Source organism: Gnatocerus cornutus, chromosome 3 (assembly GCF_029298725.1).
Source record: "Gnatocerus cornutus isolate USDA-ARS CGAHR chromosome 3, icGnaCorn1.1, whole genome shotgun sequence".
NCBI classification, from domain to species: domain Eukaryota; kingdom Metazoa; phylum Arthropoda; class Insecta; order Coleoptera; family Tenebrionidae; genus Gnatocerus; species Gnatocerus cornutus.
Genome location: NC_142235.1, coordinates 13,538,100 through 13,566,077, shown reverse-complemented (window position 1 = coordinate 13,566,077; position 27,978 = coordinate 13,538,100). Strand labels below are relative to the sequence as shown.

The 27,978-nt window shown below is 33.7% G+C and overlaps 1 protein-coding gene across 1 annotated transcript; it reads right to left on the bottom strand.

Moving 5' to 3' along the window:
* LOC148177186 (ras-like protein family member 10B) lies at positions 1-27,972 on the bottom strand. Its single transcript, XM_088033268.1, has 4 exons — positions 27,926-27,972; positions 27,815-27,830; positions 27,545-27,763; positions 1-591 (listed from the first exon to the last, which is right to left on the bottom strand). The coding sequence occupies exons 1-4, from the start codon at positions 27,970-27,972 to the stop codon at positions 10-12; spliced, it is 864 nt and encodes a 287-aa protein (XP_087889394.1). The 3' UTR covers positions 1-9.
* Between the last annotated feature and the right edge of the window lie 6 nt (positions 27,973-27,978).

The window sequence follows — 27,978 nt, the reverse complement described above, 5'->3', positions numbered from 1 at the left end:
AACTCTTCTTTAAATAACCACACACTTATTCCTATCCAAAGCGTCTTGGATATTATCCATCATCGGACTCTGATCTCTCGAATCCAAACTGTCGATCATCCCAATCAACTCTCGGAACACCGCCACGACCTTCCAGTTGTACTTAGCGCTACACTCTATATACCCGCATTTCCAGTGTTTCTTCACAAGATTTGCTATATCTCTACGTTTTTCTTCTTGGCCACTGGTGATGGCTTTACCACTACTACTACCACTCTCTTCAACCACGAGGTCTTGCTTGTTTCCGACGACCAACAGAGGGACGTTTGACATGTTGCGACTCTCACAGATCTGTTCTCTTAGAGTGCGTATGTATTGGAAAGTCTCGAGGTTGGACAAGTCGAAAACAAGAATGTAAGCGGAGGCGCTACGAAGACCGTAGTAGCGGTAATTCGCCCATTCGTAGTAGGAATTGACGGGGAAGTAAGGGATGACGGGGAGGTCGCTGATTTTTATTTCGTACAGGCGGTCGTTGGTGATGACGGAAGGGTAGTAGGTGTGCTTGCGGTCCGTGGACATGTAGTCCGAGCAGAAGTCGTTCCACACGAATTGCTGCAAGCAGAAGAAAAAAACGTTTAAATAGAGGGTTAAAATTCAAATAATATAGAGGGATAATGGTGGAGGCGCCGGGTCAAGACTCTAGAAAGAGGGTAAGAAGAATCCTAATTAAATCAAAGGCCATAAAGAGTAATGTCAAGTATCTAAAAAGTTGGACACGCTATTTTTAACACGGTTAGTTCAGCGACGGTCTTATTTACAACTAATTCTACCGTGCGTATCGAACCAAGGGCAATCTATTTACGCGAAGGTGAGCGGCGGCGAGAAGAAAAATTAAATTGGAGGCGCCGTACAGTGGGACGTCTAATGATAAAAGCGCGACATCGACCAAATTTTAAAATTTTGGCTTCGATGATAAAAACTATTTTTTCTATTTCGCGTTCATAATGAAGATATTTCGATACGCGTTTGAGCGTATTTCGGTATCGTAATGGACCAATCCCGTGCCAATATTTCCAGGAGCATTTATTTTTCTTAGGTTTGCAGCAGACAAACCGGCAACCTGCCGTCAACGTTGACAATTTAGATTTTGGTTTTGATAAACCATGATAAATCGATCAATACACCATTATTTCTTGTTATACTTGGCTTAATAATTCATCGGAGAAAAACTCTTTGAATGCAAGAGAACATCATGATCATGATCAACATCTTCGCTCTCTTGGCTCCCTTGCGCTCCGATAACCTCAAAACGTCACACCTGTCAAACTGACTGAAATTGGATTTCGCTACTTCGAATTTTTTCCCGAACATTTTGCAAATGCCAACCACCCTAAAATTCCCTAGATTTCGAAATCAAGTTTTTTCGTTTAAAATAAGGCGAAATAGAAAAAATAGCGTATGATACTTGTTCATAATGCATTTTGCCGCACTTACTACTTTATGACACTCCTCGCTACGCTCGTCGTGTCTTAAAAACGTGCGTGCGGCAAAATGTTCATTATGAAACGCGTTTCATAATATACTATTTTCTAATTTGTATTTTAAAGATTCCCAAGTTGCTATGGAAACAAAACTATTATAGCATCGCATGTCGAAATGGGATATTTTGTTTACAATATTTGTGATTTTTAAAAAACGGCAGGCGTTGTAGAATTTTTATTTATGAACCGATTTCAAAAATTTTAAAACAAATTAAATGGTTTTAATTAACTTTTATTGCCTATTTTTTTCAATTTTAATAATTTTTTAAAAAATATTTTTTTTGTAAAAGTAGAACATATTACACATTTCTGAATCAAGAAAATTAATATCTTCCAAATTATGCAAAAAAATATGGGTGCCATTTTAAAATAAGAAAGTTGAATATCGCCCAAAAGATACTAAGATATTTAGAAAAATTCTAAATTCATCAGTTTATAGTAAATTAAAAACCATTTAATTAATTTTTTTAATTTTTGAAATCGGTTCATAAATAAAAATTCTACAACGCCTGCCGTTTTTTAAAAATCACCCTGTATCTACATGTATACATAAGAATTATAAAATTTTCTTAAACCCAAGTGAAAAGAATTCCCATTCTTGTTTTAAATAACTGAAAAAATAGCAATACATTTTTTAATAATAGTTATTTGTGTACCAAGGCCAGAATGTGCTTCTTTTTTGGCCGAGCTTTTTTTAACGGAAGAAAGAAGGCGAGGCCAAAATGGCACTTTCTGGCTGTGATACACACAAGATTTTTTAGGCGACATTATTAAATTTACAAGTTAATTAATTTTTATTTATGATTTATTGATTTAATCATTTATAACAACTGAATAATTGTGAATATTTATGAATCCTTCAGAAAAGTTCATATTTTTTTTATTTACATTTGCATCTTCGACATGTATAGCTTCACAATTTGTATGAATTACAGCAGCACTGCTAGACATGTTCATTTTCAATAATTCAACACGTCTTTGTTGCACTTTACAGTAGTTTGTCGATTTGATTTTACCCAAATAATTATCAAATTGGGGGTAATATCGGAATCTTGATGTAATATGCAAAACTATGAATAGATGGCGTCACCATAGATCGGCCAAAAATGTTTGCGGCCAGAAAAGCCTTACTTTTAGGCCGCTTTTGAGGCCTAAAAATTCCATTTTCAGTTTCAGTCGCCTAAAATATATTTTTTAACTTAATCTTATCATATATTTTTTTTGTTTATCGCATATTTAATTTATTTTTTTTAGTTTTTTTTTAACCATTATTAGCAAAGAGTAAAAAAAGCGTTTTACAGACGAAAAAAAAACTCAAAAAATTGGCAAATTACTCAATCGGCTAGAATTCTTATGATGGTCAAGGGTTATCAAAACTCTTTCTAATTGTTACTACCATATACTTCAACTTATACTTAAATTAGTTTTAAAGTTTTAAAGTTTTAAACACCTAACTTATTCGTTTCAAAATACGAGCTATGTCAAGAAAAATTAGTGTTTGATTCCAGTGTGCACCGGGCTCTTAAAGTTTTTCCAAGCCGACTCGCAACTGGTGTTATACCTCAAATAACACTCCATTTCGGCGGAGTTTATAAAGGAAACGAGCCATCTCGAAGTTGTTTGAAAGCTGTCATTGCAGTGTTTGTAAAGTTGATGTCGCAGCAAATCCCCTGAAGGTTGCCAAAGAGACACATTTCTGTCTCAACAACAAAAATACATACAGGAAAAATAACAAGACAATCGATACAAGAAAATTCCATCGCTGATCGCTCCTTTACGATCATCCCTTTCGAATTTTTGTGTCAGCACGTTTAAAACACCACCTCTAAACTTCCCCATTATGGACCGTTTTCCTCCAGATTGCGACAAGGGATAAACTGGCCATTACAGCCCCCATAAACCGTCCCCTTCTATCCACATCGAAATTTGTTCCTTTGTTCGGATAAGAAGATAACAAATGGTCGCATTTTCCGTTTTCAATCATTCGCGTTTCGTGAAAAGTGATAAGAAAATGTGTCCTCCGGCGATGTGTGCTTTTGAATATTTCAACGTGTGTAGACGGCGCGAGATATTGAATTTTAGATATTTGGATACGAGATATGTCAACGGAAAATGGGAGTGATTTACATGGACGGGAGAGGATTTTGTTCCGCAAGACGGATGGATATGGAAAAATCCGAGGATATATTAATTCCGGCGCCGGCGTCTCCACCATTCTTCAAAAACAAATTATCAAATTCATTATATCAACAACCATTTATCTTTCAAGCCCACTTTCGCCACCTTGCTAACGCGATTATCCCCAATCTGCCCCTATTGTTGTGGCCCATAATTGATGTGTTTCGAATAGGCGCCCTTCCGCTCCCTGTTATAGATTTCCGATATTAGTTATGTCGCATTAAACATGATTTGTGTCCACTTCGAAGCCTTGTAAACTTGGCTCGTGTCGAAAACTCGCCTTTAATTAATTGCCACAAGGCTTCTCCTCTTCTAATGAGCTATATTTATACACGAGGCTGATTTATGGCCGAGCAAGAAGATTTACGCAAATGTGCTTCTCGAACAGAACTGTAAACAAGCGGGGAATGAGAAGGAGCGGGATTTGGGACAAGACGTGCGATTTTAATCTAAAGAGAAAAATGGTGGATGCGCCGGGTTGGGTGACAACAGGCCTTTTATGTCGGGGAATCTAAAAAAATTCAGAGTTATCAAACGTGGGCAATTTGCTGGCTTTTATTGTCCACGTTTTCTAATAACTCGTCTCAAAACCGCTCTCCTACGAGTCCACTTGTGTGGCTGCAGTGCTGAAGTAATATTGGATTTTCATTCATTTTAGTTTCGATTTGGTCGAGAATTAAAGACCGCACAGGATGTGCAACAAGTTTGAAAAAAAATTTACAAAAAGACCCTTTAAATTCATAGAACTCGTCAGATTTAAAAAGTCTAATATAATACGAGGAAGAAATGGAATTCCCTCATTAATTATTGTTAGTCTAGTAGGCTCTGAGTAAGATCAAATGTTTTGATCTTTTGTTTCGAAGATAACGCGCTAATGATATCGTGGCAAATCAGCGACTAATGAGCCATAAATTGTCCTCACGTTCTAGATTTCCCTCATTCGCAATGAGCTTTCGCCTCCTGTCTTTCATATTCCGCATTGGTCATATTCTCGGTGCGACGCCATCTTGTCTTGAAATTCCAACACCAACATGGCGCCGGAAACTATACAACGCCGCCATTTTTGCTCTTTTGAGTTACAACATGTACTTGGTAGTCTTTTTTACAAAATTTTACATGACTGGGCATTACGCCCCCAACAACTATATTAACGTAATTATGCATAATGTCACCGATTTATGTTATTGTGGGCAGAACTTTTACATCGTCTTGGTGCTAACGTTGGGAAAACGGCACTCATGGCTCGCTCTTTTCAAAAATTTGAAAGAATCAGGCCGCTTGATTCGTCTTCGGGATAAAAAATCCAAAACATTTTTTCTAGGAGTTGTTTTCACGCATTTGCTGTATTCTTTGACAGCGGGTTCAATTGTGTACGGCGCCGTGTTGAAGAAACCAAGATCAACTCAGAACTACCTCAAGCATCATTTTCAGACTCATTTCCAGCTCTTCAACGTGGTGCTGTGCTGCGTTGTTTTAAACATGTTGGCAACACGTTACAGGAACTTTAAGATTGGTTTTCAAAAACTCACGTTGCGACAAAACTTCTTGCCTAAACAGACCTTAAAGAAGATGGCGTACTTAATTCGGGTACTCAAAATGGCGGTTGACGCTTACAACGACCTCTTCGGCTGGACGATCTTTTTCAACATCTCATTCACGATACTGGAAATGCTCAACGTCTCCGATTACGTGTTGTTTGCCAAGATTAATTTGGGAGCTCTTCAGTTTGCGTGGGTCAACTTGAATCAGTTTTTTTGGATTATGGTAGTTCTAACTTTGATCTGGATCGATTCTACGTTTTTTTTTCAGGTGCCCACGATTACTTTGATATGGATGAATAATTTGGTTTTGGAGGAATCAAAGGAAATTATGTCTATTTGTTACCATTTGACGTACACGTTGGCGAGTACGGATCTGCAGAGACTGAAACTGAGAGAATTTGGGAAATTTGTGGAGAGAAACGCCCCGAGATTTAGCGTTGCTGGTTTTTTTGAGGTGTCTAAAGGGACGATTTTGACGATGTTTTCCACAGTTGTTAGTTTTCTTATAGTCATCATTCAATCTTATAATATTAAGTGAACAAGCGAGTGTGGGGGTTTGCACAGGGGTTGGCTGATCATCGCAAATTTTCCTAATTTTTTGTTTCGTAAAACCAATTCTGCAAATTTTCTGTGAGCCCGGCGCATCCACCATTTTCCATAATCGTAATTTTTCTACTGTTACTAGGCACTTTCTGTTATTGTTAAGAGTTAAATTATTGCATCGTTTTTCAATTATTATTTCCGATACTTTAAGAACCTTTTTAAGCATTGTTTTGTGAGTTGATTCTCCTGCCAATTGCTTGTCAAATATTTGTTGACAGTTGACATTTCAACGTCTGTTTTAGGAAATTGTTCTCAACTGGAGAAACCGTCAAAACGTCATAAGACGGATTGGCTTACTTGTTCCTTAGAAAATTCGTCAAGCAGCTCGTTTTTAATTTTGTAGTCCGTGCGCCAAACACATGTTTTATGCAACTTGTTTAATAATATAATGTTTCATTACTATTGGGCTATAGCAATCTTTAAAAGTTGATAAGAGTGACGAGTGCTATAGCCCACGTATGCTGAACACGATTTTATCTACGACCACTCACGACGAAGAACAGGTTGTATTAGCCCGCCGCAAATTCTCTTAATTGTCATAATTCTCTTAATTTCGTAAGTCAAATTAATCTTTTTGTTAACTTTTTTGTGTTGAAGATCCAGTTGATTCTCAAAGTAAAAATTATCAATTTTTTGCTTTTTTCTTGCACAAAGTAAAATTCTAGTCGAATATGAAACTTTAAAATTAAACTTTTGATTTTACAAATATCAACTGTTCATTTAGTTACAAGTCTCGCCAACTGTCACGCTTAGGATGATTTGTTTTCTCCATCCTCATTAACTTTTATTTTTGTGAATAGATGATCGTTTTTAATAGTTGTTTTTGATACTTTAAGCATTGATTATATGGGGTATTCCATACCAAATCGACCACTTTGAACTCCGACCCTTTTCGATTTGGCTGAAAAATTTTCATCTTTTTCTACTCTAGAAAAAACGGTTCTCAGAATTTTTTCAAATTTTTGTTTCCAACCCAAAAAAAGATGAATTTTTCCAAAAAACGGTTTTTATACTTTCAAATAGCAATAACTTTTTCAAAAATTAATTTATTGGGACTTTTTTTTTAAATTTTTGTTTTGAAATGTACTTTTTAGGAAAAATAACAAAAACAATTTAAAATGATAAATTTAATGAAATTTTTGTCATTTTTGATAAAAGCCGTTATTCTCTCGGAGTTTGCCATTTTTTATTTCTTATTTTAATTTCTCAAAAAAAACTTAATTTAATTAATTCTACGATCATCAGTTTTTCTGTTTTTTTTATTTAATTGAAAAAAGTTTGTTTTTTTAAATCTTTATTTATTAAACGATTTACCAATTTACTAAATCCACGCGAATATGTTTTATGTTATAAGTCTACGACTCTTTTATATTGTGAACACAAAATATGTAAAATATTTAAACGCCACAAATAAAACTAATAAATGATTTGGTGCATTATTTTTAAAATCATTGTATGTTAATTATATCAAACATAAAACCTAGTTTATATATTTGTAGAATGAAACGGTTAAATGCGTATACATACAATCCTGTAAAATCGTTTAATTGCATAACATAAATAAAGCATTTAGGAAAAAAAAACAAAAATATTTTTTTTTAATAATTTTTTTCCAAATAAATAAAAAAATATAAATAAATTAGGCCATTCTCAGATATGCGGGAATAATCGCAAAACTGAAGTTTTTTTTTAAAGGAAATAAAATAAAAAATAAAAAATGGTTTCAAAAAAATAACGGGTTATCCCAAAAATGACAAAAATTTCATGGAATTTATCATTTTAATTTTTTTTGTATTGTTTTCTGAAAAGTAAATTTCAAAAAAAAAAAATTCAAAAGAAACCGTTCTAATAAGTTGTTTTTTAAAAAAATTATAGCTATTTGAAAATAAAAAAGGCATTTTTTTTTGGAAAAATTCATAACTTTTTTTGGATTGGGTAAAAATATTTGAAAAAAATCTGAGAACTGTTTTTCATCGGGTAGAAAAAGATAAAAAACTTTCAGCCAAATCGAAAAGGGTCGGGATCCAAAGTGTGCAAAGTGTGTGTCTCGTGTGTTGTACACTATTTTATCTCCGATCTTTTACGACTAAGAAAAGGCGTTTATTTTTACACCTTGACAGATGGCCGACATGTTTTTGACTGTTATCAAAATGACAAATGCATGGAACAAGCGAGTGTGAAGTTTGTAAATCTTGGTAAATCTTCAAGAACTGAATTAATTGATTTTTGTCCCGGCGCCTCCACCATTTTTGTATTATTAAAGATTTAATAAAACGTAGCTTTAAGAGAAGATTTTTTACCAACTATTAAATATTTGCAATTCAGAAGTTAATTAAGTTTAATAAAGAGCTTAAAAGCGATGCTTTTATTTATTCTGATTGTTTCCACGTCTTGGAAATTTTCAGTTTCGGTTCATTTTATTATTTTATTAATTTACTTTCTACTTCTAGAACTTAATGCAATATACAAGGTAGTTATAAATGTTTCTATCATCAAGGGTGGCTATGAAATGTCAAATAAATTTGCCGCTCGTTACAAATGTGGGTTTAGATTTCACAACTGACATTTGTAGTTAACCTCAATCATTGAACAAAGTTAGTTTTAAAAAGGAACTGTTCAAGTTGTGGTTGGAAGCCTAAAAATCTAAAATTTTGACACAAAACCCTAACTGAAAAGTCGTAGACGTAAGTGACGTTTGAAATAATTTTCAAGATAGTTATATTCACTATGAAACAAAGCGGCAAAATAGCGCATGACAAGAATTCCAAAGCCCCCCTTGATGCTAGAAACATTTATAAACACCTTGTACAAGAAGACGAAAAAGATGCCATTTGAGAAATAATTAATGGAGATAAGCTGTAATTTACGACTGGGCCAAACAGGAAATGGATGGTGGATGCGCCGGGAAAAGACAAACTTTCTTTATTTGAATAGATAAATGTAATATATCGTTGAAAGTGGATACAAAATTAAAAAAAAAAAAATGAACTAAATGCTGGAAACTCCACTCACAGTTTCTCTGAGAAAAACTTACCAACTTACCAACTTTCCAATTCCGCATTTCGCTGACTGTCCGCTAAAATCCCCACAGAATGTAACAATCTAACTCTACCTATGCACAATAGTCGAATCCGCATTGTATTGAAAAGTTATTACTGCTATTGTGTCCACTGCAGCGCGGCGGTTTTATACCAGTCATAATTAAACCTTGGCCATTTCAGTCTTTATCACAAACGCTCGTTTCCGATCGTTCCATGTTGTGGTGTTTTAATTAAATCGTGATCACACGTTGCAACCATAAAATCCAATCCCGTCGTACCAACATTACGACACAATTAACATTTTCTAAAATGGTGGAGGCGCCGGGACAGTTTTCATTTAACGTTAGATTGTATGATCACAATAAGAAAATTGACAATCACACCAAACATCATTAGGATGGTACTTTTAGTGACGTCAAAGAAGTGCGCGGCGGAGAAATTTGACGAAATTGTATAGTTGTAACTGCTCCAAATTTGAACATAGCAGCGAATATTTGATGTCACAACATGATTTTAGTAAGTCGTTGAATTCTCGTAGTACCAAATCGTACATAAGGATCAAAATTGTGGTCGTCATCTAAAAAAAAAATTGGGGGGACGTACAAAAAATTGTATACATTACCAGGACCCAAACTATTTCATTGGCGGCTATCAACGCAACCTCCATGCTTAGTAGTTCGGATTTTGGGAACAACATGTAATCGGATATTTGTAAGATTTGAAGAACCGCGATAAAAATGTTAAAGAAGAGCACCCATCCAAAGAGGTCGTTATAGGCATCGACCCCTTGTTTTAACACCCTGACTGTATACGCAATTTTTTTTAGATCTCGCGGTGTTTTCTCTTGTACGATTTTTCTTAGAGTTTTGTAACGCGTGGCGAACATGCCCAAAATAACAAAACAAAGAGTTTTGTTGAAAAACGCCACGCGACTCCCTGTGCAAATACATAACAGATGCAGTCCACCGACTCCGAGAAAAAACTTCTTGTTCCACTTTGTGTTAGTTCGAATACGAAGCAACCGTTGCGTGGCCTCCAAGTTTTCCAGAAGAATCCGCCACGAGCGTCTTTTTTGTAAAGCCAACACTAAGATAATTGAGAAGTTTTGTTCACAGAAGCACAAGTCACCGAAAATGCGAGTCAGGCAATTGATGTAATTATTGTAAGTGTAGAATTTGTAAACTGCTGCCATTCCGATGGTATTGATGGTCAAGATAGCGAAAATGGCGGCGTTGTATAGTATTCGCGGCCATGTTGGTTTGGGAATGTGAAGAGAGGATGGCGTCGCACCGATGAAGCGACCGATTTGGAAAATTAGAGACAGCAGGCGGAAACTGATTGCAGGGACTGGAAGTGGAAGGACACGACTGTGGGGTTACTGTTGTTATCTACATCTTGATAATTATCTTAATTAACATGTGTCCTTTCTAGGTCATAAGTTTTTAATTTATTATTGATCAAGCTATAAATAATTTTTTCTAGAATCGCTATATTATGACGTTGAGATTTTGGTTGTCATTTCTTTTTCGAAATTACACGTTTTTAGACACAAGTGCGTACTGTACGTTTATTTTGTAAGTGGATTCTTATTTATATTGATCAGTTTTCGATTTTTATTAGATTTGACACATATTCGTACAGTATACATTTTGATTGTACAACTCATTTTAATGACAGTCAAAAAAATGTTATTCACCTGTCAAACTCGTCAAGTCGTAAAAAACGCCGTTTCTTAATCGTGAGCGGTTGTAGATAAAATAGTGTACAGCACACGTGACTTATATCATTAATCGTATCTACATTTAATGATTTCTGTAGCCCACTGGTAATGAAATACTCGTAGTACTTACAGTAGCGGCCGAAATAAAATGGTACTTACAAGTTAAAAAACATACAGGATGTTTTAAAAGGCGGTATTATGACACCTGTTTTGTTTATATGTTAATATTTATGTTTTTTGTGGTCTGCGGTGTCTGTTCCGCCATCTTCTCTTCGCTGCCATATTGGTTTTCAAGACGAGAAACGAAACGTGTTCAAGCGGTACATTTTTCAAAAATTGAGCTATGGAAAACAGGCTTTTAAAGTAGGCATAGGGGAGATCGGGGTAAAATGATCGGTGGATATTCAAAAACATTACAGCGATATTTGTGTTTTTCCTTAGTTCGATCTAAAGTAAGGGATTTTTTAATCAATTGTATTTTACCTTTCGAATTAAAATTTCAAAATGACACCTGTGATATTTTAAAGGATTAACATTAAACTTTCAATTTTTTGTAGATTCAGTTGCAACGTGGCATGTTGTAAATTTATGGATTATGTGCTTTGTTCTTATTGCACTTGGAGTAAAATGATCACTTAGGAACTGGGTAAACCGATCCAGAGATCATTTTACCTTTAATATGAATAATTGTATGATATTTGACAAAAGACAGTGTTAAAAAATAAATGCGAGAAAAAGAATCTTTTGAGAATGTATTTTTTGTTGTAAAAAATATCGGATTAGATGCAGTGTGTGCCAAAAATGGGCATAATCAGTGTGCAAGAGTAGACGAAGATAAAAATATATTCACTTCTTGCAATTTCTGTTTGGCGGGATTAAAAACTTCTTAAACAAACTTTTCGTTTTTACAAAAAAAAATGTAATTTTTTTAATGTTTTTTACGTCTTTTATAAGAGTCTTTATTTTGTTGTTACTTCTTGTAATTTAAGTTTATTTTGTTTTTATCTTAATGCTTAAATGTATTCACTGTTTCCACTAACGTTTGCTTAACTGATAAAACTATTTGAACTTAACACATCTTTACGATGGAAAGGAATCATTTTACCCCAACCGAAGGATAATTTTACCTCTAGTCCATGAGTAAAATGATCCTCCTGGAGCCTTGCACTTAATTCTTATTTTAATGAAAATGGTGCAAAATTTCAGATCTATTTTTAGACGCACTTATAGTGATCTAATAAACTTTATCTTTCAAGTGAAAAATGTTTCGTTAAAAATGTATACCATCACAATTTTATTTTCAAAATTAGACTGTGCGACAAATTCAAATTAATTTTGAATGTGTTATGTAATCTAAACAAAGTACATACTCAAAGGACATCCTTACCTCAAAACCTTCACAATTTTTAACATAAGTAGTTAAAAAAAACATAGAAAAGAGATTCTTTTCTATTTTACTTATGATTTTAATGTATGTATGGTTATTAATATTTAAAATACACATAAAAAAACTAAAATTAAAAAAAATTATATGCAAATCATAATTTTTTTTTTTACTCTTTATTACAAAATTCGATTTTTTTACAATAATTTTAATTTTTTTTTTGTATTTGACAATGTACAGACCTTTATTTTGGAAGCAAAAATGTTTAAAACTTACAAAGTCATAAAATATTACATTTAAAATTAAATACAAAATTTGGTGGTGACTTGCGGTTAACGGCATATGTTTCATCAAAAAGTGGGCTACCTAATATAGAACAGTTTTTTGGCTACTAAAACTTTGTCACGCAGTGTTTTAATTGATAATAAATTTGATTTAGATATTAGTTCATCTTGTCATTTCTTGTGTTTCAACGCATCCGCGGGTATTTAATAAAATCAATTCTACCAAATTTTAAAACGAATATATGGGTACTTTCGAATAACAAAATATTACAGGTAGGTAAAGAATATGTTCTAGAGCTACAATTTTGTTTATAAAATTGAAAAAACACTCGATCACGATTTTGTTTTCGATAAATCGCTTATGCCAAAGGTATTTTTACCATGGCAACATAGAAGGTGGGGCGCGGTTGGGTCTTAATAAGCTAAAAATTAGATGTAGAAGTTGTTTTTAATCGCGGAAAATGCAAGATTGTAGCAAAAATATTGTGTGTATTTCGAGCGCAAATTCAAATTACCGTTTTCGAGAGGTTGCCGCGCAACTTTAGACTTTTTGTCTCTTTGAATCGGCAATGTAAATTTTTACGCTCATAATACACAAATAGCTATTAATACTGGTGTATTAAACTTTAACACTAATTTGTTTTTACTTTTTATACGTGGACGTTAAAAAACGCATCACGAAAAATTAAAAAATAACATATCTTGACATAATTAAATATTTCAAAAATTAAGAACAAATGTCCACCTCAATGAATGTTTTTATCATTTTGGAAAAGTTTAAAAAGTTGCTGCAGTAGCACAATTTGAGATATGTATAAAGGAATCATTGAAAATGTAAAATCAAGTTTTGGGTAATTATTTTAACAAAGTTGGGGAAATTGCCAAAACACAGAAGTAACAATATAGAGCTATGCTGGTATCTAAAAATCAAATAGTTACGGGAGCGCTAAAAAGCTTTCAATCGTCTAATCTTTTTATTTTAACCTGACGGTCATGTATGGGAGACAACTCGGTGCTGACCTTTTTGGTCTTATGGCTACTTGAGAAAACATTCCACCCTGCCTGCGGCAAAGGACCAAATGGCCAAATATGCAATAAAATGCATAACAATCAATGTATAAAATGCAATTAATCCGTTGTCTTATATAGAATACACTGTTTAAATCCAATGTTGTAATGCAAGTTATTAATTGAGGTCTATTTCAAGAGTCAAAAGCGAATTTTTTGTCTACAAAGATGAGTTTGATTGCACTAAATCTAAACTCAAAATACTACACTCAACTGACAAAAAAAAGGTTTTGAACAGTGACTTTTTAATTATATTAACGATTGAAAATCTTTTGCAATCGTTAATCTAATTATTAAAATGTCGACAATAGTAGATTACATACCGAGGTGGGAAGTTCATGATTCCTCTCGAGAGAAAAAGTTCGTCACCGAGGCGTCAGCCGAGGTGGACAATTTCTCGAGAGATAGGAATCGAACTTCTACCGAGGTTTGTATACTATTTTATTCACAATCATATTAAAAAAAAATAATTTTATTAGCTTCCAAAAACTGTTACCAAACTACTTTCGCCCATGCTCTACATTGGAAATGACTCATCTGGAGTGGATATATCTACTCTTCATTTATTTTGAATACCGCATTTCAAGGTCATAATTTGTAAAAATTGTGGAGCTCTACGGCAAATTTGAGAGGATTTGTGTATTGAATTGAATCACAAACGGGTCTTTTAGTGTTCAAGTACTTGTTTATGTTCAATCTAATGCATAAAACTTTTCAAATTTGCCGTAGAGCTCTACAATTTTCACAAATTATGATCTTGAAATGCGGTATACCAAATAAATAAGGTATAGACAACTACTTTTTCACACGGCATCAAGAGAATACTCCTCATTTATTTTGAATACCGCATTTCAAGGTCATGATTTGTGACAGTTGTGGAGCTTTACGTCAAATTTAAGAGGATTTATGTATTGAAAACAATCACGAACAGGTCTTTGGGTGTTCCAGTACTCGTTTATGTTCAATTCAATGGATAAATCTTCTCAAATTTGCCGTAGAGCTCCACAATTTTCACAAATTATGACCTTGAAATGCGGTATTCAAAATAAATGACGAGTAAGTAAAGTCCGTTTTTATTTTTTTAAAAACCACCAACACTGCAATCTTCCCCTGCATTACAACCGGCAACGTTGCCTAGGGAGATTTTTGGTAAGAAAATAGTTGTCAAATTTTTGACATTTCTGAAAATTAGGCAGTGTTTCCGTTAAAACGTTTCTTTTAAGTCTGTTGGATTGCAAATCAAAGGATTTAATAGTGAAAAGACTCGGCACAGCCTAAAAGGCCGTTTTGTGAAATCAAATTGCCAATTAGGCAACTAACCTATTTGATTTTATCACCAAAAAGTCACCATCGACGACGTTGCCGGTTGTAAAGTGGTGGGAGAGTGCGGTGTTGGTGGTTTTTTAATAAAAAAACGGACTTTAGTTTAACTTGGTTCAATCTCCTAACGAAGTCGCTACTGTCAATTCATGAAGTTTTAGGTTAAGAATTTTTGATTTCAATACAACTTTATTAATATAAATATTTTGAATAGTAAGATGAACAATATATTTAACCAACGAAACTTAAAACTCACAAGTTAAATTATATTAGAGGAAACACCGTTAATGTTGAATGTGAACGAAGAGTGATCATAACCTGCAATATACAGTGTCAGACCTTGTTTCAGTTGTTCACTTGAAAAGGTAAACTCCTGCAGTCAGACGAGACGCGGTTGTTTCTCCTCTTAAAATGTTGACATTCTTCTCATTTTTTGTAAAATTCTCCGGAAAATGTACTAGTTTTAAACGGTATAGAAGCTTCAGCATCCATTTCACACACTTTTTGAATTCAACTTCGACGCCAAATGACAAGATACAAATGTCAAATTCAGTCACGCGGCCTACTTCATTTATCAAAATCTAGTTATCTGGCATTTGGAGGTCGGGAAATGGTCACTTCCCAGCGAGTTGGGAAGTGAATTACCGTAGTAACAGCTCACTTTCCACCTAACAAAAAGTTAGAAAATGAACAATTGTTGACTGATTGTGAATAAAATGTATTAAAATTTATTTTTAGAAATCTCGCATGAGGGTTAAAATGTTATTATATTCAGATGCGGCAATCTTCAATTCTTGGTAAGAAGTAAGGGGTCCCAATGGTCAATCGCCGGTCGGCCGAGTTGTAGTCGTCGAACCGCGATTAGAATTAGAGACCCTCTGTTGTGAGGGGCTGTATATCATGGCAACATTGAAGTGTTGGTTGCCGACTTTTTGAAAATTGGGAATCATTTTTACATTACATTTTATTTTTTTCTAAAGAAACTATTCATGTGGGGAAAAAACCAAGGAGTTTCCCGGATGTAGAATAAAATTCCTCATCTATCGAGTCGTACTTCAAGCAAAAATCCCTAAAACTGTGTCCGTAAAACGACATGGCGTTTTTTCAGTTTTTATTTTTTTTAAATAAATTTATAAGAACATTTTAAAAATCAAGAAGTTTCCCGTGTACATTTCAATGTTATCTACACGTAAAAAAAAAAAAAACTCCAACTCTTAATTTGAGGCCGTAAAAAGTAATGGCGTTTTGTGCTATTTCCTATGCACTTCGGCCGGGGTAGGACAGAGCCTTAAACAACAGAAAAAGTGATTTTTATGCATGCTTACAGTTGTAGACTATTTATATAATCGCTTGCTTTACTATTAAATGTACTCGCAATCTACCAAACACCTTCACATTGTAGACACAGCTTTCCCCTTGTATGCTTTGTATTGGTAGTTCTGATGACGTCTTATTAGGAGTTCAACAGTTTAATTTTTTACGTTATACGCTCTTTCAAGAGCTGTACTTACTAATTTATTTAGGCCGTCACTGTATATTAAACTACACATGTGCTCTAAAATTAAAAACAAGTTGCTAGATGAGTTTTCTAAGAGACGGGTGAGCTGAACTGTCTTATGACACGTTTTGACCGTTTTTCCGGTTGAGAACTAAGAAGAGCTAACAAGGCAATACTTGCGTATTTGTTTCATTTTTAATATTTTAAATAATTATATTGATGCTGAGGATATTATTCATAATATTTATTTTCACATACCTCGCTATAGGATTAGATCGGTGCCTGTTTTAGGTTTTAGGTTATTAAGATTTTAAAACAAAATTATATTAAGTTTTCTCCGATGACTATACTATTGTAGTCTTGCAATGATGCAGATATTGATTTGTTTCGGTATCACTCAGTGGAAGTTTTTAGGTTTAAGATAAAAACAATGTTGTAATGTATGTGTTCTTTTTGGTTATTTATTAAATATATGATTATGTAAAGGCTATTAGTGGCGTCAATAAATTATTATTATTATTATTATTATAGAACATCTTACAGTCGCGGTCAAATCATTTTGGACACTATTTTATTGGAATTTTCAAAATTTCAGTTTTGTGAATGCATTACTGTCAATTTGACGAGCAAATTTCAATCAATTTTGTCAAAAGTGACAATAATGATGAAATACATAAAGGATACTTTATACTCTATGGCAGTCAAATGATTGAGGTCCTAATTGATTTGTCCAAAACTGCAATTGTCAACAAATATGTAATGTTTATTATTGGATCAATCTCATAGATTTGACAGGTGTACTAACTCACAATACAGTGCTTCAAAGCGCTTTTAAAAGTATCGGAAACAATGATTAAAAATCAATTCTATAATGTAACTCTTAACAATGACAGAAAGTGCAATTTGCATGGCAAAATTGGAAAAATGCCTATTATGTAAAATGGTGGATGCGCCGGGCTCACACAAAATTAGGAGACCTTGCGGCGATCTGTCAACCCTTGTTGTTCAACTGTTCACTTAAAATTGTAAGATTGAATTATGACAATAAGGAAATTCACAACCGTGGAAAACATCGTCAAAATCGTCCCTTTGGAGATCTCAAAAAAGCCAGCAATGCTAAATCTCGGCGCGTTTCTTTCCACAAATTTCGCAAATTCTCTCAATCTCAGTCTCTCCAAATCCGCGGTCATCAACGCGTACGTCAAATGGTAACAAATGGACATAATCTCCTTAGATTCTTTCAGTACCAAATGATACATCCAAATCAAACTAATCGTGGGTGCCTGAAAACAATTGTAGAATTGGCCCAGATCAAAGTCAAAACTACCATAATCCAAAAAAATTGATTCAAGTTGACCCACGCAAATTGAAGAGCTCCCAGATTGATCTCGGCGAACAACACATAATCAGAAACGTCGAGGATTTCGAGTACTGTAAAGGAGATGTTGAAGAAGATTGCCCAACCAAAGAGGTCGTTGTAAGCATCGGCGGCCATTTTGAGTACCCGAATTGTGTACGCCATCTTTTTTAAGGTCTGTTTTGGTATTGAGTTTCTTTGCAACGCGAGTTTTTGAAGACCATTCTTGAAGATTCTGTAACGTGTTGCCAACATGTTCAAAACAACGCAGCACAGCACCACGTTGAAGAGTTGCAAATGAATCTGAATATGATGCTTGACGTAATTTTGAGTGGAAGTTGGTTTCTTCAACGCGACGCCATAGACGACTGAACCCGCCGTCAAAGTAAACAACAAATGTGTGAAGACCACCCCTAAAAACCACGTTTTGGAATTATTGTCCTGAAGACCAAGCAAGCGGCTTGATTTTTCCAAATTTTTGAGGAGGGCTAGCCATGAGTGCCTTTTTCTTAGCGTTAACACCAAAATGATGTAAAAGTTCTGCCCACAGTAACACAAATCGTTTAAATTATGCATAATCATGTTGATATAGTTATTGGGGGCGTAGTGCCCAGTTATGTAAAATGTCGTCAAGAGGGCAACCAAGTACATGTTGTAACTCAAAAGAGCAAAAATGGCAGCGTTGTATAGTTTCCGGCGCCATGTTGGTGTTGGGATTTCAAGACAAGATGGCGTCGCAGCAAGGATATGACCGATGCGGAAAATCAGAGTTAGGAGGCGAAAACTCATTGCGATATGACAGAAATCTATGGCTCATTAGGACCCACATCATTACCGTGTTGTGTATTGTCATAAAAACAATATCGAAAAATGAGATCAAACTCAAATAAGAGACTAGAAGTGATTAAGAGCATGTAATTATGAACTGTAACTCCCCTTCGATTGAGATAAATTAGAACGATTTATTTTGGTTGAGTATCGATGTCGCGGCCAAAATGCATAGCGAGATTATGACCAAAATTAAAGCGCTGTTCTGTTCGCCGCGGGAAATTGACTTACCGTTTATGTCAAATTAAACGCCTCCGAATGCGTTACATAATTTAGTTATTATCGACAGTGCAGCGTTAATTAGTCGGAAGCAAGTAAACAAGCGCCAGTAATTTACATTTCGTTTATTTTCGTTCAAATGATTTGAACGTATCGATACCAAAAACAACCAAAAATAATGAAATAATTAATTTATTGAACTTCGTCTACTCTGAAGGAGAAGCCTTCTCAAAAATTATGCGCATGAACACACTTAACCAATGTGCGACACATTCCGGCCCTAAAAGTTAGTCCTATTGTCATATTCTAAAAAACTTCATATTATAGGGCGTTCTAAAAAACGGTATTATGTCGCCAGTTTTGTTTTTATAATTATACATTTTTGTCGTCGACGACGTTTATTCCGCCATCTTGCTTTCACCGCCATATTGATTTCAATAGAAGATGATCAAAGCGGCGCAAAAAACAATACAAGGTGTTTATAAATGTTTCTAGCATCAAGGGTGGCTATGAAATGTCAAAGAAATTTGCCGCTCATTACAAATGTGGGTTTTGATTTTTCAACTAACATTTTCAGTTAACCTCAAAACATGGAACAAAATTAATTTAGAGAAATAAACTGTTCTAGTTGTGGTTTTAAACCTGAAAATCAAAAAATTTGACACAAAACTGTAACTGAAACGTCATGAATGTAAGTTACATTATAAATAATTTTCAAGATAGTTGTATTCACTATGAAAACAAAGCGGCAAAATAGTGCACGGCAGGAATTCCAGAGCCACGATTGATGCTAGAAACATTTATAAACACCTTGTACAAATAGTGTATAATAAAGTTGCATGCTACTTGTAATTTGATGTTTGATAGGAATTTAACGTTTGTCTCGCGTGTTACATAAATTTTTTATTCGTATTTATCTTGTTAGGAATTGTGCTAATTAGAAGGCGTTGAAATTAAAACGACTCAGAGAAAAAACTGGAATTTCAACATGGCGGCGTTGTATACCTACTATTTGAATACGACTGGAAAATAATATCAAATAGACGAGAATTCATCTCATGTAAAACTGACAGCGTGATGTCAAATTTAACAACCGTGACGTGCGCCCACTTCATTAGGAGTAATTTACTCCGACGTTTGATTTCCTGGATGCATGCAACGCTCTAACGTTTATTTTTACAGCTCTTGTGTCATAATTGAACCGTTGCGACGACGGGGTTTGTACACTTGTTTTTTTACCGTCATCTCGTTACGTCTACTTTGAAGTATAAAATTCCGATGCCTTATTGAAAGTCAAAGATCGTCGCGATTTTTAAAACGGGACATGGAAGCCGGACGTTCATTGACTGGAACTGGAGCGCTTCATGAAACATTCATGAGAAGTTGTCGGCGACATGTTTAATGGTCGTGAGGGATAATTTTTGTCGTAATAGATTTATTGCGTGATATACGACAATTCCAGTTGGTTGAACGATGAAACCGGTATTTGCCCTGTCAGGTTCGTTTTTGAAAGCTATTAATTTCGGGGGTGTTTGTCATGTTAAATTGACGCATAAATGGCGAAGAATAGAAGTAACGAGAGGTTTTATGGCGGGTACAAATTTTTTAACACGGTTAAATTGGTGTATGCGCCGGGTTAGGGTTGCGTGTTATAAAAATGGTGGAGGCGCCGGGCTAATATAATTACAAATTATTTTTTGTTTGTGAGGTTTAAATGGTGGATACGCTGGGATTGTTGTCACGATTTACTAAAACTAGCTTACATTCTTTAAAGCACAACACCTTGGCGATCCATTTAGCATTTCACTCCTGAATTTAAGAATTTTTCATTTCTAGGAACTCAACATTTTCGAAAACATCCTGTAAATTCTAGTACAAGGTGTTTATAAATGCTTCTAGCATCGAAGGTGGCTCTGGAATTCCTGTCGTGCACTACTTCGCCGCTTTGTTTTGATAGTGAATATAATTCTCTTAAAAATTATTTATAATGTTACTTACGTCAACGACGTTTCAGTTACGGTTTTGTGTCCAAATTTTTGATTTGAACAGTTTTCTTCTCAAAACTTACTTTGCCTTATGATTGAGGTTAACTACAAATGTCAGTTGAAAAATCTAAACTCACATTTATAATGCGCGGCAAATTTATTTGACATTTCATAGCCACTTTTGATGTTAGAAACATTTATAAACACCTTGTAGTAATAGCCAAAGTAGTCAAATTTGGTGCACTTGGTACTTCTAAAGCGTTTATTGAGAATAATAAATTTCAGAATTTTGAATCACTTTACGAATTTTAGAATTTTCCATTTCTAGGAAGAACTCGAAATTTTGGAAAGTATTCTGAAAATTCTAGAGTTTAATAAGTGTACGAAATTACAAAATTTTAGGTCACGAATTACGAATTTTAGAAATTTTTATTTCAAGGAAGAACTCGAAATTCAAATTTTTGTAAAATATCCTGTGAATTCTATAATTTTAACGCCAAAGTTATCAAATTTGGTGGACTTCTTACTTTAGATGCGTTTAATGAGCCTAGTAAATTACAGCATTTTAAATCACGAATTACGAATTTTATAAATTTTTATTTCTAGGAAGAACTCGGAAGTTGAAAATTTTAGAAAACATTCTGTAAATACTAGATATTTAACGACAAAGTTATTAAATTTGGTGGACTTTTTACTATAGATGGGTTTCTTAAGTGTACTTAATTACATAGTTTTAGATCACGAATTACAAATTACAGAACTATAACAGTTTTTTTTAAACTAATTTTGCTTTATGATTGAGGTTAACTACAAATGTCAGTTGGCAATTTCTTTGACATTTCATAGCCACCTTTGATGCTAGAAACGTTTATAAACACCTTGTACGTACATACACAATGTAAACAAATCTGGTACGTTAATAAAACAATTAATCAGTGTTACTAATACTTAACAAAATATCACATAAACGAATAAAATGTAAAGATAGAATTGAATAAAATGTATAGACAAAATAGAACAAGATGTAAAGATAAAATTAGAATTAGAATGATACATTACAATAAAAGAGTTATCATATCAATTAAACGTCATTAAGAAACTCTTCTATGGAGTAAAAATTCTTTTTTAATAAAAATGTTTTGACTCTTACTTGGAATCTGTGTAAGTTCGACGAGTCTCTAATTGTCTGAGGAAGATTATTAAAAAATCTACAAGCATTATAATGTAGACCCTTTTGAAAATGGCCAGTGGTAGGTATGTTGCTAAAAAATTCTAAAACATTCTGTAAATTCTTGCGTTTTAACCCCACAGTTATAAAATTAAAAAGATTTGTTATCTTGGATGCGTTTATTGAGTGTACTAAATTACAGAATTTTAGATGATTAATTATAAATTTTTCATTTCTAGGAAGAACACGAAATTTAAAATTTTGAAAAATATCCTAAAAATTCTGGAATTTTAACGTCAAAGTTCTAAAAATTGGTGGACTTGTTACTTCAGAAGTGTTAATTAAGTGTATTAAATTACAGAATTTTAAGTCACAAATTACAAATTTTAGAAATTTCCTTTTCTAGGAAGAACTCGAAATTCAAAATTTTGGAAAACATCTTGTAAATTCTAGAATTTTTACGACAATGATATCAAATTAGTGAACTTGTTACTTTAGATGTGTTTAATGAGTATATTAAATTACAGAATTTTAGATCACAAATTACAAATTTTAGAATTTTCCTTTTCTAGGAAGGACTCGAAATTCAAAATTTTGGAAAACATCCTGTAAATTCTAAAGTTTTAGTGCTAGTCATCAAATTTAGCGGCCTTGTTAGTTTAGATGCTTTTACTAAGTCTAATAAATTACAGAATTTTAGACAACGAATTACGAATTTTAGATTTTTTTTTCGGGAAAACTTCAAAATTTTCTAAAATAAAAATAGGGTAAAGTCGGGTGACATAGCTGTGTTGCAAAAATTGGTGGAGGCGAGGCTTTGGGATTATGTAATTCATTTTGATTAATTTTTAAGTTTTGGATTTACCTAAATGGTGGATGCGCCGGGGATGTAACTTTAAACTTCTTCGTCGATCCATTAAGCATTTCTCTCGCGAAAATCCTCGACAAAAAAAAAGTTGCATCTGTCGCAGCTTAATGAGCTCTCAAGAGAACTACCGATAAAAGTAGCTGCATGTTGCGCTAATTACCTCGTTAAACTTTCGTTTTAATTAACAATTCAATGCGTAATTAACAGTTCGTAACTCTCCAAACTGCGAAGGCAACAAAAAATTAAATTTTCGCAACGAATTAAAAGAGATTCAACGAAACATCGCATTCAATTTGATTTATCGAAACATTCCTTTCAACGAGACAACAATGCCGGGCATTTATTCGCAAAATTTCATCAATTCCGTTTCTTAACGAGACGAAATCTCTGTAAATGCACGTTCCCGAGGGATCTCTGGATTTTTTTATTTACATTGATATTCGACAAGTGTTTCTAAACAACGCAATTTACCTTAAAAAAGAGTATAATTTCCGGCGCAACAACCTAATTGACATTTAATGCGTTTCCGGTTTGCGTTGTCGTGACCGCGACATTAACTACGTGCTTGGAATTCCGGACGTGTCCGGAATCGACGAAAAGTCGGGACAGAGATGTCGCCAGGGGGCTAATTGTTTTACTAACTTTTTTTTATATTAGTTTGTGTCCGTTTTTTTGGGGAAAAGTTTAATTCTGGCTTTTCATTATTAATTATGACTAATCCAAAGTGTGGATGTCGCACTAAGCTAGTTAAGGTAATCCGGGAACGTGCACTTCTCTGCAAGTTTTATTCGGATTATATAAAAATATTATGAGTCACGTTGCCGCTGGATAAAAGTTTCATTTCACGAGCTCTGACTTCAGCTTTGGAATACAGACATTGAGGAAGCGAAAGCTGGTGGAATTATTTTTATTAAGTACAAAATTTTAGATCAAGAATTACGAATTTTTATTTCAAGGAAAACTCCAATTTCAATTTTTTTTTAATACTGGAAATTCAATTTTGACTCCAAAGTAATAAACTGTGGTGGACTTGTTACTTACTTTGAGGCGGTTATTGAGTGAAGAATTTTAAACTTCGAATTGCGGGTTTTAGAAGTTTTCATTTATAGGAAGAACTCGAATTTCAAAGTGATCAAATTTGATAGGCTTGTGACTTTAAATGCGTTTATTAAGTGCAACAAACTGTACTAAATTACAGAAATGTAGATCACGAATTGCAAATAATAGAATTTTTTATTTTGACTAGGAAGATTTCGAAATTTAAATTTTTAAAACATCCTGTGAATTCGACAATTTCGAAGCTAATGCGTCAAATTTCGTGGGCTGGTTAGTTTAGAGGTGTTTATTAAGTGTATCAAATCACAAATATTTAGATCATGAATTGCGAATTTTAGAACTCGAAATTCATTTTTTTTTAATATCCTGTAAATTCGACAATTTTGGCGCTAATGCAGTCAAGTTTGGTAGACTTATTACTTATGAGGCATTTATTGAGTGTACTAAATTACAGAATTTTAGATCACTAATTGCGAATTTTAGAAATTGTCATTTCGGCTAGAAAGAATTCGAAACTTATTTTTTTTTAAAAACCCTGTAAATTTGACAATTCTGTCGTTAATGCTGTCAAATTTAGTAGACTTGTTATTTAAAGGACGGTTATTGAATGTATTAAATTACAGAATTTTATATCGTGAATTGCGAACCTTAGAATTTTTTATTTCGACTAGTAAGAACCCAAAATTCTAAATTTTGAAACTATTCTGTTAATTCGACAATTTTGACGCTAATGCAGTCAAATTTGATGGAATTGTTACTTTATCGTTTATTATTATGTATACTAAATTGCAGAATTTTAGATCACGAATTATTGCAAATTGTTGAATTTTTTCAGATTGGGAAAAACTCGATGTTTAAATTTTTTAAAAGATCGTGTAAATTCGACAGTTTTGACGCTAATGCCGTCAAATTTAGTAGACTTGCTACTATAGAGGCACTTATTTTACAGAATTTTAAATCGCAAATTGGAAATTTTTAAATCTTTTATTTTGACTAGGAAGAACTCGAAATTCATTTTTTTTAATATCCTGTAAATTTGACAATTTTGACGCTAATGCTGTCAATTTTGGTGGACTTGTTTTTTTAAGGGACGTTCATTGAGTGTATTAAATTTCAGAATTTTAGATCATGAAATGCGAATTTTCGAATCGTTTATTTGGACTAGTAAGAACTCAAAATTCAAATTTTTGAAAAGTACTTGTAAATTCGACCATTTTGACGATAATGTAATCAGATTTGGCGGAATTGTTACCCAAGAGGCGTCTATTGAGTGACTAAATTACAGAATTTTAATAATTTTTAATTTTAGATTTAGAAATCAAGAATTTTCGAAAATTTTTTGAAATTTCGACAATTTTGACGATGAAGTTATCAGTTTTGGTGGAAATGTTACTTTACAAGTGTTTATTAAATATACCAAATTACAGAATTTTAGAATAAAAAACGAAATTTTTTTAATGTTTCGTTTATAGGACAAACTAAAAATTAAAAATAAATGTTTCTAAAACTGCATAAATTTGACAGTATTGACAGTAAAGTAATGACATTTGGTAAACTTGTTCCTTTAGATATTTTTATTATCTATTATAAATTACAAAATTGTAGATATACAATTAAGAATTTTAGATATTTTCAATTGTAGAACCAACTTAAAATCTAAAATTTTTTAATAAATTCTCTAGATCCAACAATTTTAACCCTTAATCAGTGAAATTTGGTAAACTTCTTGCTTTAGAAGCTTTTAGTGAATGTACGGGTTTTGGGAATTTTAGAACAACAATAAAATGTTCCATTATATTCTTTGGTTTTTCTTTTTTTTTGGAATGAGCTTCATTTCCTCTCTTTATTAATATTTACAACAAATTCAAAGTCTACATTCTGAATTAAGCGATTAAAGTAATCCGGGAATGTGCACGTCTCTGCAATTTCAGTAAAAAATTAATGGATATGATGAAAAATATACGAATCAAGTTGCTGCTGCAAGAAAAATTAATTTCACTGCTTATACAACCAAAAATACAACGATGAACTTTTCTACTTTTAGGTGTTCCTAATCAATCGATTCCCATTGGGAATTATCCTGTCGTTCATTAAAATTGACCTTCCAGTCACCCCTTTTCCAATTTTTTCCACTGGTGCATCGCATCGCTCAATAAATCGATGCAATTTTATTTCTAGCACAGCGCGGCATTTGCATTTCATGATTAGACACATCAATGGTTCGAATATAATTAAATTTTATTATAAAAATTACCATAAAAGTGTGGATAACTCGAGGATATATGAAATATTCTATTACAAGACTGAAATGAAAATGTGAAATGTACCGAAAGGAATTTCATTTGATGCATAAATGAATGTTTCGATCTGGAAAATTCTAATCTAGCGGATTTCAGCGAAATTTATCGCTTCTAATTGTAATGAAAGTTCTAAATGGAAATTGGTTGTTGTTTGAGTCTAAATTTGCTAGAACGGGCGGGTAATTGAATTTTGAGATTTAACACCCATCAGTGGCTTCAATGTGATTATTATTTTTTAAGGGAAATTTCGGGTTTTATTAATTTTAAATTACTTTTTTCAGGTTCATGACCGCGGTAAAAGAGGAGTGGCTTCAATGTGATCATCATGTAAGTGGTAATTTTTTTAATACTTTTTATTCGAATAGAAATAATAATGCGTCTATTTTAAAATCGAATAGTTTCCAGTAATTGCATTTTCCAGTTGCAGTGCAAATATTGACGATTTAGATCAAAATTAAATAACGGTGAAACGTGACCAAAATCATTGAAAACAATTCAAATGAAAGCAATGTGTGATAATCCACATTTATTCGTTGCATTTATATCCAATCGATAGTTCCACGAGTGAGTCCAGTTATTATTTACATTCAATAAAAATTAAGGATAAAACGTGAATAGTCGCTTTTCCGGAAAATCCCAGAACCCAATCTCCCCGCCAAATAAAGGAGTTTTTTTTAACTAAACTCGGTTTAGAGGCAATCTCCATAAAAATTCACTTTTTCACAAAATTGGCGGACGCGCCGTTTTTTTTTTCGGCCATTTATCTCGTTTCCCGAAGTCGGACAAAGAACGACCTCATTTGTAAACGTCGCCGCTCTTCCATCAAACATCCATCCCGAGCTCAACAGCGCGGAAGACGCTTCAACTTTTCCATCATTTCCTATAATTGAATAAGAAAAATTAACGATAAACTTGTCTGGAAATCTCCTTTCCTCACGTCCTATTTAATTTAATTACGTCGAGTTGGCGGCGCGTTGATGTTTTGTTTGTCTCCCCTGCGGCGGCCATCATGTAAATAGGCGTGGTGGGGTGGTAATAATTCATTTCTGTTAATGAACACTTTAATTAAGACGTAGATTTATTTACGCACCGCTTCGTTTTGATTAATAATTAATTTGAGTAAGATGGTTTGACTTAATTATTTCTTCGCGGTCGTGGGAGAGGATTAAAGGGTAATGGCGCCTGGAGGGGAGGTAAAGGATTAATTGATGACGACTCTAGTCGATTCTTGTCAAAAATTTATTTGGTAGGAGAAACGGAAGTTCCTTGAGGGTTTAACCGCCGGTTTAACCTCGGCAAAGCTGTTTCCGACCGCAAACAAGCAGCTTTACGTCACACGCGGAGTTCACATAGCAAGAAGCTGCTTCGAGGAGATGAATTAATTGGTTTTAGTTTCGGGGAAGTACTGAGATTGTTTCTTCCAATTTAGTTTTTCATGTCAGTAGCAGGCGATGGAATTTTGTTTGAAAAAAAACGCACTTGGCTGGATTTGTTTAAAATTGAATTCTCAGCATGAGAAGAACGAATTTACTTGGACGGAACTAATCGACTATTTTGGGAAATCGTGCATTAATGGACCCCATTAATTAACCCATTCGTGCCTTACCTGTATTATGCTAGTTTTGCCAACGGCCGGCGCCCCCAATAATATAACTTTAACTCTGTCGACCGATTCGGGACTGGTTTCGATCGGGCTTCGGGGCGCCTCTTGATTCTCATTGTTTGGCTCATTCTGGCGCCTTTCCAAAAAATCCAGGTCCAACTCTGCAACAACAAAACGATAAATCACTTTCTGCGGATCGTCGAATCGATTCGGTAGATTTAGCTATTCAGCGAATGAAAGAAAAGTTTGCGAAGAGATAAAAGGAGTTTTTACTGTTGCGAAAACTTTTCTGGAGTAATTTGTTACGGCGAAAGTAAGAGGTTATTTTTATCATTATTATTATTGGCCGGTGAGGTGTACACAGGCGACTATTAGAAATCGAACAAAGATAGATTTATTTCAGGAAATTTTTTACGGGCGGTTTTTACCATAAAGAA

What these genes read in the sequence shown, in the direction of transcription:
- LOC148177186 (XM_088033268.1), bottom strand. Translation starts at nt 27,972, where the DNA reads ATGGTAAAAACCGCCCGTAAAAAATTTCCTGAAATAAATCTATCTTT. An exon ending in GCAAAACTAGCATAATACAG is followed by an intron (nt 592 to 27,544) that starts GTAAGGCACGAA and finishes TTCTGCTTGCAG; the next exon opens with CAATTCGTGTGGAACGACTT.